At 45.6% G+C, this 13,269-nt stretch overlaps 1 protein-coding gene across 2 annotated transcripts in view; it reads left to right on the top strand.

The window, feature by feature from the left end:
- Positions 1–197: 197 nt before the first annotated feature.
- The window catches only part of KDM4A (lysine demethylase 4A), a 53,119-nt gene continuing 40,047 nt past the window's right edge, over positions 198–13,269 (top strand). The window contains exons 1-3 of one of the 2 annotated variants that reach the window (XM_049774646.1): positions 198–347; positions 3,113–3,287; positions 7,697–7,872. In XM_049774646.1, coding sequence (XP_049630603.1) covers positions 3,150–3,287; positions 7,697–7,872 — 314 coding nt within the window. In that variant the 5' untranslated portion in view covers positions 198–347; positions 3,113–3,149. Of the gene's footprint in view, positions 348–553; positions 587–3,112; positions 3,288–7,696; positions 7,873–13,269 lie in introns of those variants that run through there. The other variant, XM_049774647.1, reaches the window with a different exon arrangement.

Raw genomic sequence — 13,269 nt, 5'->3', positions numbered from 1 at the left:
GGATGCTCATAGGCTCAGGCCTTGGGTCGGCTCCGGCGCGAGCTCATTGGTCCTTTAAGCCTGTCTTGGAGCGGCCTACGGATTGGCCCACTCCGTAGGCCTGTGCGACTGCGTGAAGGCCCTCTTGGGGTGTGTGTGTGTGTGTGTGTGTGTGAGTGTGTGTGGGGCGGGGTTTCATTTCTTCTCGGGCTGGAAAAGCAGAGTAGGATCAGTCAGTCATTCAATGGCTGCAGCAGCAGCAGCAGTAGCAGCAGCTAGGGCTTCTTAGCCCGTCTGGGCAGGGGACCTGAGATGAGACCCATTGGGTTCTGGAATCCTTCAAGCGTGCAGCTGCCCAAGCCTTGACCGTGAGTGAGCTCCGCTGGGGGAGGGGAGGGGGCGGACGGAGGTGGCTCTCGCGTTATGGACAGGCATGGTTTTGAACCAATAGGAACAAGCGGCTACTAAACGGCGGCTAGGGATTGGTGCTTTTCTAATTCCTACGACCAATAGACGTCGGGCGTGGGGGCGGGACTCCGAGGCCTTATTTTCTGTTTCCTGCGGCCGAGCCTCACTCGCCTTAGCGGCGGGGCCGGACTTGCCAGCGGTGAGTTTCGGGGACGTCGAGGTGGGGGGTTGGGGGTTACCTTTGCAGCGGGTTGCGGCTGCGCTGGCTAGGAGGGGGGCGGGAATTTCGTGCAATGGTTTGCAAACACCCTCTGAGCTTGGTGGAGCGGTGGTGGAGTGGCAAGGCCTTGTTCCAAGCGTTTTGCTTGCATCATCTAAGTTTAATGACAACCACCCTGTTGGGAAGGAGTTTTGCTCCCCATTTTTGCAGGTGGAGAAAAGGAGACTCCCTTCACAATGGGGAGTTAATTCAGCCAAGGTCACAGAGCTAATCTGGCAGAGAGCATCAGGGCTGAATTCTTTGATGTTTCCAACCCCAGGAGTCGGTGTTCTTCCACCACTTGGCTTTGTTGCTGCTTGGGGGGGGGGGGGGGGGGAGGAAGGTGGCAGGGAAGGAAAGCTTTATTCTGGGAATAGATTGGGGGGGGAAGGGAATAATCCGTGGTTGGTTGAAAAAAAAAAAGGGTAGGAGCTACTGTCGTGAGAGCGAGGAATCAGTTATTCAACAGTTGCTGAGTGCATTTTTTTCTGCCTTGCATTGTTCCTGGAATACAAAGATGAATAAGGCTAGAAGTGATGGAGCCCCCCCATTAGGGGGATTCCAAGGCCTGGGATTTGGGGGCCCTAATACTGTGTTCATAGGATTATAGGCTTCTGTAAGATTTGCATAAGTAAGAGTTTCCTTTTTAAGAGGGGTTCCGTTTATGAAATTGCGTGACTTCAGGTTTTGGGAGCTGGGTTTTGGATCTGTTCTTGCTGAGTATTTAGTTAGGTTGTAGATTAAGATGTAGGCAACATAGTGAATGACAGGAGCACTGAATGTATGAACAGGACTATAAGCAACTTTGTTGCTATGTAAACTAGGGGTAATAATATACCTGCCATGCAAAGTTTTGGCAAGGTGCACAATAATGCCTGTCCTGGAACACACTTGATTTTTGCTGAAAAGGAAGCCCAAGAGAAGCAGGAGTAGCAAGACCTGTCCTCTCTCAGAACTCAGTTTTGCTCTGAGCCTTTCCTAGCCTTTTACTTAGTTCAACTGCTGGTAGGTTGTGTACAATTTATTATTCATGTAGGAATCGTTCAACTCACAAGGGAATTTTTAGCTTAAATGGGGCCCACGTGGGGGACAGAACTCTTGAACTTGGCTGAGTACTTTCAGTGGAGCAAAGAACATACTGTTTCTGCTTCTAATGTGGTTACTTTAACCAATACTCTTGGTTCTTACTCAACTGAGGTGTCTGTTCAAAGGCATGGGTGTTGCTTTCTAGGCATATAGCTGAGGACCCGTTTAATCTGATTTATATATGTGTGTATGTATATATGTATATTTATATATATTTCAGTCTTTTTTTTTTTTTATGCTTACCTTCTGTTGGTTTAGTGCCTGTTTAAATTTTTGTTTTGTTTTGGTTTGGTTTTTGGACCACACCTGGTGACACCGAGGTCTTTCCTGGGCAGCCGCGTTGCAAGGCAAATGCCTTACCATTACTGTGCTATCGCTCCGGACCTCTGTTTAAATTTTGTTCTTTTGAATTGACCCTATCTGTAGTTTGACATCTTTACTGCTGAAGTTGCATCTTGGTTTACCAGTGAGAACAACTTTAGGGTTTTAGCTCATGCTGCTAATATCAAAGTGCTTTTTAACTCCTAACTAAAAGTTTTGCAATTTTATAGGCAACTAAGCCTTGGAATTTACTGTAGAACTCTCTTCTAAAGCTGTGCCTTGGGAAGGATCTCATCCATGCTTGTCAATCTGGTTGTAGCAAGTTATATTTAAAGCTCTCAGAAGCAATTAGTAAAGTGTGAGTAAGCGAGGAACTTGAAAAGATAAGGTCATCTATGGGTATGGCTGTTGAATTGTTAACTAGAACCTACTGCCAAATCCTTATTTACCCTGTGGAGCTGAAACAGTGTTTGCATATAAGTGAGAATTGAATACTTGCAATTTGGGCACATCAGGTTCTTTTATTCTTATTTAATGTGGGCTACCTCTGGCAGTGCTCAGGAGCTTCCTTTGGTTTTGTGGGTCGGGGTAGTGGTGCCATTTCTTGCTGTGCTCTGAAATTGAATTTGTGCCTCCTTTATGCGTGAGATCCGAGTTAGGTTCTTTTAAACAGACACCCCTTCCCCCCCAATCTGCTTTTCTGGTTCATTTAAATTTAAACTTACATGCAGATTCCAGGTGTGAAGTCTCAATTCTTCAGAATTTCTGCTGTGTACACACACACACACACACACACACACACACACACACACACACACACACACACACAAAATTTTCAGCACTGACATTGAGCATTTAATTTAAAACTGGATTTTGTTTTATTTATTTTTTTAAAAGAGCAGTTTATTTATTTATTTACTTTTTTAATTGGTTTTTGGGCCACACCCGGCGATGTTCAGGGGGTTACTCCTGGCTCTGTGCTCAGAAATGGACCCTGCAAGACAAGCAAACACCTTCACCATTGTACTATCTCTACTTCCTTTGAATGTATTTCTTCAGGTTGCCTTCTGACCAGTGTTCCCTAAAAGAAGAGAAAATGGCTTGTGAATCGGAAACCCTGAATCCCAGCGCTCGGATAATGACCTTCTATCCGACCATGGAGGAGTTCCGGAACTTCAGTCGCTACATTGCCTACATTGAATCTCAGGGAGCCCATCGTGCAGGCCTGGCTAAGGTGAGCTGTGGGGCTGTACACTTGGCTCCTGTGACTGAAGCAGGGGAAAGGGTTCACAGAAAGGCTGGAGGAAGTGAGTGTTTCTGAAAGCCATGGGGTGATGAGTGTGCCTGTGCTCTCACATCCTATTTGCAAGTTAATTCTGTTCCTTTACATCTTAATCATCTTTTTTTAGGTTGGCTAATTGCTCAAAATCTTTTTGTTTTCTTTTTTTTTTTTTTTTTTTGGTTTTTGGGCCACACCCATTTGATGCTCAGGGGTTACTCCTGGCTATGCACTCAGAAATCGTCCCTGGCTTTTGTTTTCTTAAAGCCAGTCAAATTGAGCAGTGGGGAGGGGGTTATATACCAACTTTTGTGATACTAACGTTAATAAGTTCTGATAAACCACTGCCATTGGACCAGCCTCAAAATCTTTTTGTTGTTGTTTTTGGGCCATACCCTTTGTTACTTAGGTGTTATTCCTGGCTCTGTGCTCAGTGATCATTCCTGGCAAGCTCTGAGGATTATAGGGTATATCAGACCCAATCCAGGTACAAGACAAGCACCCTACCTACTGTACTATCTCTCTGGCCCATTTAATAAAGAATCTTTCTTGGGGCTGGAGCAATAGCACAGCGGTAGGGCATTTGCTTTGCATGTGTCCGACCCTGGATAAACCCAGGTTTGATTTCCAGCATTCCATAAGGTCCCCTGAGCCTGCCAGGAGCGATTTCTTTTTTTTTTTTGTGGTTTTTGGGTCACACCCGGCAGTGCTCAGGGGTTACTCCTGGCTCCATGCTCAGAAATTGCTCCTGGCAGGCACGGGGGACCAAATGGGATGCCGGGATTCGAACCAATAACCTCCTGCATGAAAGGCAAACGCCTTACCTCCATTCTATCTCTCTGGCCCCCCAGGAGCGATTTCTGAGCGTAGAGCCAGGAGTAATTCCTGAGTGCCCTCAGGTGCCCCCCCCCCAAAAAAAAAAAATCTTTCTCAGGCAAGTAAATTTGGAGAGACGGGTTGGGGCTTCCATTATCTTGGTGATCTGGGAGAGTGGTATAGCACAGATTTTAACAACAATAAAAACATGAGATCTAGGGAACATAGAGATAGCACAACTGTTTGCCTTGAAAGTGGCCCACCCAGGATGGACCTGGGTTTGATTCTTGACATCCCATATGGTCCCCTGTGCCTTCGAGGAGAGATTTCTGAGGGCACAGCCAGGAGTAACTCCTGAGCACTGATGGGTGTGACCCCCCCAAAAAAAATCCACTCAGCTACCCCCCCCCCCCCCCAGCCTCCCTAAAATCCCATGAGATCTAAGCTGTAACCACCAGACTTTGTAGTGTGCCTATCAGGTGACAGTCAGGGGTTAGGGGATGGAGGATGGAGGTAGGGAAGAAAGGAGCACAGGTGATGAGAATTGTCATTGGTGTGGGATTGGTGTTTAAATATTATATGCCTGAAAATATTATATGCCTGAAAGTGAACTATAAATAATTTTGTAAAACACAGGTTTTTTGTTTGTTTGTTTGTTTTTGGGCCACACCCGGTAATGCTCAGGGGTGACTCCTGGCTATGTGCTTAGAAATCGCTCCTGGCTTGGGGGACCATATGGGACGCTGTGGGATTGAACCGCTGTCTGTCATAGGTTAGCGAGTGTAAGGCAAACACCCTACCACTTGTGCCACTGCTCCGGCCCCAACAGTTTTTTAATTAAATAAAAAATCACAAAAGTGGGCCAGAGAAATAGCATAGTGGTAGGGCGTTTGCCTTGCAAGCAGCCTATCCAGGATGGATGGTGGTTCGAATCCTGGCATACCAAATGGTCCTCCATGCCTGCCAGGAGCTATTTCTGAGCACAAAGCCAGGAGTAATTCCTGAGCGCTGCTGCCAGGTATGACACAAAAACAAAACAAAACAAAACAAACAAAAAATTACAGAAGGCCAGAAGCAAAAGTATAGCAGGTAGAGTATTTGTGTTAAATGTGGCCTACTCAGATTTGATCCTTGACATCTGGTACGGTTCCATGAACAACACCGAGAGTAATTTTTTTTGTTTTTTGTTTTTGGGTTACACCTGGTGGTAGTCAGGATTACTTCTGGTTCTTGTGATCAGAAGTTACTCCTGGCAGGCCCAGGGGACCATATGGGAAGCTGGGGATTAAACCCGGGTTAGCCACATACATGCAAGGCAAACACATGCAGCAAACACCTTGATGTGTTATTACTCTGGCCCCACCAGTAGTAGTAATTTTTGAGTGCAGAGCGAGGAGTAAGCCCTGAGCACCATTAGATGTGGCCCCCCCCCAAAAAAAAACAATCTTTTTTTGCTATTGATTTTTTTTTTGTTTGTTTTTTGGGCCATATCCAGTGACGGTCAGGAGTTACTCCTGGCTATACACTCAGAAATTGCTCCTGACTTGGGGGACCATATGGGATGCCTGAAGTCTGTCCTGAATCAACCTGTGAAAGGCACATGCCCTACCACTGCACTATCGCTTTAGCCCCACTGTTGGAATTTTTTAAAGTAGCCAAAGCATCAGTGTCCAATGGCCTACTGCTCTTAGTCTTCTATGGTGCTTTAATCCTTTCTTTCTTTCTTTCTTTCTTTCTTTCTTTCTTTCTTTCTTTCTTTCTTTCTTTCTTTCTTTCTTTCTTTCTTTCTTTCTTTCTTTCTTTCTTTCTTTCTTTCTTTCTTTCTTTCTTTCTTTCTTTCTTTCTTTCTTTCTTTCTTTCTTTCTTTCTTTCTCTCTCTTTCTCTCTCTTTCTCTCTCTCTCTTTCTCTTTTCTTTCCTTTCCTTTCCTTTCTTTTCTTTTCTTTTCTTTTCTTTTCTTTTCTTTTCTTTTCTTTTCTTTTCTTTTCTTTTCTTTCTCTTTCATTTTTGGTTTTTGGGTCACACCCAGTGGTGTGTGGTGGTGGGAGATTTTTTTTCTTTTTGGTTTTTGGGCCACACCCGGCGGTGCTCAGGGGTTACTCTTGGCTATCTGCTCAGAAATAGCTCCTGGCAGGCACGGGGGACCATATGGGACACCGGGATTCGAACCAACCACCTTTGGTCCTGGATCGGCTGCTTGCAAGACAAAGGCCGCTGTGCTATCTCTCCGGGCCCCAATATGGGATGCTGAGATTCGAACCACCATTCTGCATGAAAGGCAAATGCCTTACCTCCATGCTATTCTCCGGCCCCAATCTTTTCTTTTTAAAGAGGGGCCTCTTAGTGTGTGCTGGATGGCTACAACTATGTTTCACTTCACCAAGCCCAGGGGGTTATGTGAGGCTTTTGAAGGCCACCTTGTCTTGTCTGGATTTAATCAGTCTTACAGATTTTTGTCCTTTGCTCTAGCATTTTGCTATCTCCTTGATCTTGCTTTAATGTTTCTATCTGTTGTGACTACACAGTCCTCTTCATTCCTCATTTCATGCTCCTTCAGAGTAGTTTGGCTTCTTCTTTAATGTAAAATTCATTGTTTTGTTTATTTTATTAGGGACCACTTATAGTAGAGCTTGGGGACCAAGTGGGTTTTTACCTGGCAGAGCTCAGGGTACCATGTAATTCTGTGGATAAAACTTGAAGCTTTGGACATGCTAGGTATGTGCTCTACCACTTAGTTTGACTTCTGTTGGACTTTGTTGAATCAGTTTTCACTTTTGTCTTTTGGTGTCCCAGATACGGTGTTAAGATTAAAAATACAGGGCCCGGAGAGATGGCACAGTGGCATTTGCCTTGCAAGCAGCCTATCCAGGACCAAAGGTGGTTGGTTCGAATCCCGGTGTCCTATATGGTCCCCGGTGCCTGCCAGGAGCTATTTCTGAGCAGACAGCCAGGAGTAACCCCTGAGCAATGCCGGGTGTGGCCCAAAAACCAAAAAAAAAAAAAAAAAAAAAGACTAAAAATACAGTTATCCTTTTGGGTGTGTGTGTATGTTGAGGAAAGGAGGTTTGGACTACTCTTGACTGCTCAAGATTCACTCCTGATGGTGTATAGGAACGGAGTGGGGCATCTGCATGCATGGCAAGTGCTTTTCTCCCTGGAATTTATTTATTTCTTATGTTAGGGCATTGCAGCTGGACAACTAGCTGGTAGCAAAAAATGGTCAGTTTTAGCATGACAGTGACTTGCTGGGTCTTGGGGAGCATGATTCAAATCAAGGTCACTTTCTATGGAATGGACTTAGGCTAGGCCAGTGGTCGGCAACCGTTTTTTTCAACTGAGCCAAATCTCACCAAAACCATGATTGAAATTTATTTTGAGAGCCACTCAGGGCACGCACTGACAGAGGCTAGGAGCAGAGTCCTGACTCCTGGAGCAGCCTCCCAGCACACAGAAGAGCTGCAGGTTGCCGACCACTGGGCTAGGTCATGCGACTGGGATCTGAGCTGCTTGCCAGGTTTCTGATTTCTTTGGTTTTTGGGTTTCCTACAGGTGGTTCCTCCCAAGGAGTGGAAGCCCCGATCGTCCTATGATGATATTGATGATCTGGTCATCCCTGCCCCCATCCAACAACTGGTGACTGGGCAGTCTGGTCTCTTCACTCAGTACAACATACAGAAGAAAGCCATGACTGTCCGTGAGTTCCGCAAGACCGCGAACAGTGACAAGTGAGTGACAGACGACAACACACTCTTCCTTGCCCTGTCTCTGTCTGCACCCTGTGACTCGCTCACACCCCCAGTGTTTGAAATGCCTTGGCTTTAGCTTCGCTCCCTTTGTGCCCTCTTTTTGCTGTTTTTGGACCACACTTAGTGGTTCTGGGACTTACTCCAGGCTCTGCACTCAGGAATTACTCTTGGTGGGTTGGGACCATATGGGATGTGATGGATTAAATCTGGGTGGGTCTCGTGCAAGGCAAACGCTCTACCTAATGCCCTATCTAATCCCATAATTCCACAATTAACCGCTGTGCTATTGTTCTGACACTTCCTGCTCTCTCTTAAGGAGCTTTTCACACTACTGTCCCAGCCAAGCTGCATAGTAGTTCCCTAAAGTAATCACTGTGTCAAGTAGGAGATGGCCCAAAGGGTTGGAGCTCATGCCTGGTATGTGGAATGCGGGGGGGGGGGGCCCCCCCACCCAGGCATCACTGGGTATGACCCTGGTGGCCCCAGTCACTATCAGAGAATTGTATCTCCCAGGTGAGTGGCTTCTGGGCTTTCTGAACACTGTAGGATCCCCTGTTTCTCTTTTCCTTAAAGTAATCATTTTATTTTTCCATTAAAGAATTGAGGGCCTTGGAGATTGTTCACAGGGCTGAACATGGTCTCTTTGTAGGCAAGAGTCCTGGATTCAATCCCCAATACTTCTTGGTCCCCCCAGCATTATCAGGAGTGAAACTTTGATGCCCAAAACCATCATTTATTGCCTCTGCTGATTGGCCAAGTTGCCAAGGAGGAAGTTAGGGTCATCTAAAAAGAACTCTTTTTTTTTTTTTTTTTTTTGTTTGTTTTTTGGGTCACACCCGGCAGCACTCAGGAATTACTCCTGGCTCTGCACTCAGAAGTCGATCCTGGCAGGCTCAGGGGGACCATATGAGATGCCCGAAATCGAACTGGGGTTCGTCCTGTGTTGGCTGCATGCAAGGCAAATGCCTTACCACTGGCTATCGCTCCGGCCCCTAAAAAGATGCATTGATAAGTGGTTGAAAAGTGACTGGAAGGGGGCCGGAGAGATAGCATGGAGATAAGGCATTTGCCTTACTTACTTACTTGCAGAAGGTCATTGGTTCAAATCCCGGAATCTCATATGGTCCCCTGTGCCTGCCAGGAGCGATTTCCGAGCATGGAGCCAGGAGTAACTCCTGAGCACTGCCGAGTGTGACCCAAAAACAAAACAAAAAAAAACAAAAACAAACAAACAAAAAAAGTGACTGGAAGGCCCCCAGAGTGATAGTACAGCAGATAGGGCTCTTACCTTGCTCATGCCCAAACCAGGTTCTATCCCCTTCACCACATATGATCCCAAGTCTACCAGGAAAGATTTTGAGTTCAGCCAGGAGTAAGCTTTGAGAATATCTTGCTTCAAAGGGAAAAGGCATTGGTGGAAATAAGACAAGTATAGATCAAAAAGGTTCAGGAGCTAAAACATAAGTTTCCAAAAGAGGGGCCAGAGAGATAGCACAGCAGCATTTGCCTTGCAAGCAGCTGATCCAGGACGCAAGGTGGTTGGTTCGAATCCCGACAAACAAACAAACAAAAAAATTTCCAAAAGAGGGATGAACCAGAGAGATAGCACAGTGATAGGACATTTGCACAGCTGACATAGGATGAACCCAGGTTCAATTCCTGCCATCCCTATGGTCCCCTGAGCCTGCAGGAGCAATTTCTGAGCACAGACCCAGGAGTAACCCTTGAGTGCAGAGCCAGGAGTAACCCCTGAGTGCTGCTGGGTGTGGCCCCAAAACAGAAAACAAGAAGTTTCCTAAAGAAACTCAAAATAAGAACTCAAAAAACAAGCCAAACCAAGACAAAATAAAACAAAAAGACACTAGTAGTTTGAATGCCTTCCCTCCCCTCTTGCCCTTTAATCTTTCTACTGGATTCCTCTCTGCTTTCTAGCTGCTCTCAACATTAACAAAATGTTGTTAACATAATGTTAACAAATAATGTTATAATACATGTTAACATTCAGTATTAACAAAATATGAATGTAACACCAAGCTGGTTTGGTTAGTTTTTTTAACTCCCTGCTCTGTTTGCTACTACTTGTTCTTCTCTTTTGGAAATGTCTTTGTTCAGGCCACCAAAGCCTGCAAGTTTGTTGTTGTTATTCATGTTTAGCTGATATATAGGATTGGCACATTGCACAGTTGTTTACAATTGCTTCTTCATCATTCTTTGATCTTTTCCCTCCCTGTAACTCCTTCCTTTTGAATTTCCTTAGGAAAATATTGGTTTCCTCTTGAGCCTTTGGGATCCACAGTTGTCTTGATTTCTCTTACCTTTTCTCTGTGAAGGAACCCAATTCCTCAGATGTGGGGGATGCTGGCACCACATGCTTCAAATTTATCATGTCACAGCAAACTTTTTTTTTGGGGGGAGTCATGCCGGCTGCACTTGGGTTACTTCTGGTTCTGTGCTCAGGTAACCCCTGAGTGCCTCTGGGTGAGACCCCCCCAAAAAAACCAAAAACCAAACCAAACCAAACCAAACCAAAACAAAACAAAACAAACAAAAAAAGAAATTGCTTCTGGTAGTTTCAGGAGACCATATGGGATGCCGGAATCGAACTGGGGTCATCCTCGATTGGCCGCATGCAAGTTAAATGCCCTACTGCTGTGCTATCTCTCTGGCCCCTCCTTGGGGGAATTTCTGAAGGAAGGATTTCCTCTTCCCTGTTGGAAGACTGTCATCTAATCTGTCATACCCAGCTTCTTACTTTCTCTGTTTCACTTGGGATTCCTCTGACTTCTCTTGCAGACTGCCATTTGTCCTTTTGAGTTAACCAATTCTGGATCCTCTTTTTTCCATCCTAATGACAATAAATTCTATTTTTCTTTTGCTTTGTTTAACATGGCAATGATTAGGGTTAGTTCTTGGTTCTGCATTCAGGAACCAACCATTCCTGGTGGTGCTTGGGGAACATAATGGTATGCTTGGGGACCACATGGCCATGGGATGCTCCTGGGTCAGTGCATGCAAGGCAAACACCTTACTATTGCTCTGGCACTAGCAAATTCTTTATTTTGGGGGTGGAGAAGGTTTGGGCTACACCCAATGGCACTCAGGGGTCACTTCAGCTCTGTGTTCAAAAATCGATCCTGTCAGGCTCAGAGACCATATGGAAAGCTGGGGATTAAACCTAGGTCCATCCTGGGTCAGCCGTGTGCAAGGCAAACACCCTACCATTATGCTATTGCTCTGCTCCCTCACAACGAATTTTTTTTTTTGGTTTTTGGGCCACATTCGGTGACGCTCAGGTTACTCCTGGCAATGCGCTTAGAAATTGCTCCTGGGGTCGGAGTGGTGGTGTATGCAGCTGACCGAGGATGGACAGTGGTTTTATTTCCCCGGTGTCCCATACGGTTCCCCAAGCCAGGAGCGATTTCTGAGCACATTGCCAGGAATAAACCCTGAGCATCAGCCCAAAAACCAAAACCAACCAAACAAAAAGAACCCCCCAAAAATGAAATCACAGTGTGTAAAGCAGACACCCAACCTTCAGTGCTTCACTTTGGCCCTTGTTTATTTTTTGCTTTTTAGTGGCACCTTGCTTGCTCAGGGGTGTTCCTTCCTGGCTCTACTCTCAGAAATTACTCATGGTGGGGTTTGAGGTACCATATGGGTTTGCTGGGGTTCAAATCTAGTCAGCTATGTGTAAGACAAGTGCCCTTCCTTCTGTACTATTGCACTGACTCCACAAAAATTTCTTAAAATATATTTTGTTGGGGCCGGAGCAGTGGTATAAGGGGTAAGGTTTCTGTCTTGCCCTCACTAGCCTAGGATGGACCATGGTTCGATCCACTAGAATCCCATATTGTCCCTCAAGCCAGGAGCAATTTCTGAGCGCATAGCCAGGAGTAACCCCTGAGCTTCACTGGGTGTTGCCCAATGAAAAGCCAAAAAAATATGTTTTGTTTTGTTTTGAAGAATAGCTGGGAGTAACTCCCCCTGAGCACTGATTTAGGGGTAGCCTGCAGTGTTACTGGGTGACTCAAAAGCCAGAGGAATGTTTGTTTTGGTTCTGCTCCCAGCATGATGCTGTGCAGGGCTCCCACATGCAGAAACATGCACTCCCACTATTTGAGCTATTTCCTGAGCACTTGAAGAATTTTTGGGGTATAATTACAGCATGTGATTATTGAGCAATAAATTTAGATGCATTTAGTGGTCTTATTAGAAGACATAGGTTATAAATAGAAATGTACATTTACGCTTGTGTAAATACAAACCTCTCCATATCAGGAAGCTTTACATGCAAAATGTTATTTATTTAGGAATATTTAATTAATTTATTCCTGCCCTGATTTTTTTTTTGGGGGGGCCACACCCAGCAGTGTTCAGAGGTTACTCCTGGCTCTACATTCAGAAATCTTCCCTGGCAGGCTCAGGGGACCGTATGGGATGCCACGAATTGAACTTGGGTCTGTCCCATGTTGACTGCATGCAAGGTAAACGCCCTACCACTGTGCTATCACTCCGGCCCCTACATATATATATATATATATATATATATATATATATATATATATATATATATTGTTTGTTTGTTTGTTTGTTTTTTTGGACCACACCTGTTTGACGCTCAGGGGTTACTCCTGGCTATGTGCTCAGAAATTGCTCCTGGCTTGGGGGGACCATAAGGATGCCAGGGAGTGAACCATGGTCCATCCTTGGCTAGCGCTTGCAAGGCAGATGCCTTACCTCTAGCGCCACCTCTCCAGCTTCTCTGGCCCCTATTTTAATTCAAGTATTTTGTGGTGAGTTGGAGAGATAGTACAGTGGATAGGGCACCTGCTTTACATGTAGCTGATCTGGGTTTGATTCTCAGCATCTCATATGGCTCCCCAAAACCCTCCAGGAGTGATTCCTGAGTTCAGAGCTGGAGCATTGCCAAAAATCTCAGAAATAAGAAAGGTCCATAATCCTGGCACGTCAAAGTCCCAGTTTTGCTCCTTGGACTCTTTATGTTTCCAAGGATGTAGCCACGGTGGACTTTGGAACTGCTTTGTGGTATCTGGGCTCTGGGGCATTGAACCATTTGACCAGCTAGCTGGGCTGAGTGGGATGGCTCATCGTCCTCCAGTGCTCAGGAACCCCGCTTCTACCTCCTAGTAGTGCTATGTTGAAAGAACCTGTTAAGTAGTTAGGCTGGTTGAGCATTGGCTAGCTTCTGTGCATGGTGTTTGGGATGTGGATGTGGCACAGATACAGACATGCGCACGGGCCATGTCACAACTGCTCTCTATTCAGGCAGTGTTGGTTCTCTTGGCCTTCACAGGTCTGCAGGTCTGTTTGTTCTTTTGGTGGTAGGGCCACTGCCAATTGGAGCAGGGTGTACTT

This window comes from Suncus etruscus, chromosome 6, assembly GCF_024139225.1.
Source record: "Suncus etruscus isolate mSunEtr1 chromosome 6, mSunEtr1.pri.cur, whole genome shotgun sequence".
NCBI lineage: Eukaryota > Metazoa > Chordata > Mammalia > Eulipotyphla > Soricidae > Suncus > Suncus etruscus.
Note: the sequence above shows the minus strand (reverse complement) of the source record. Positions and strands in the feature narration are given on the sequence as shown.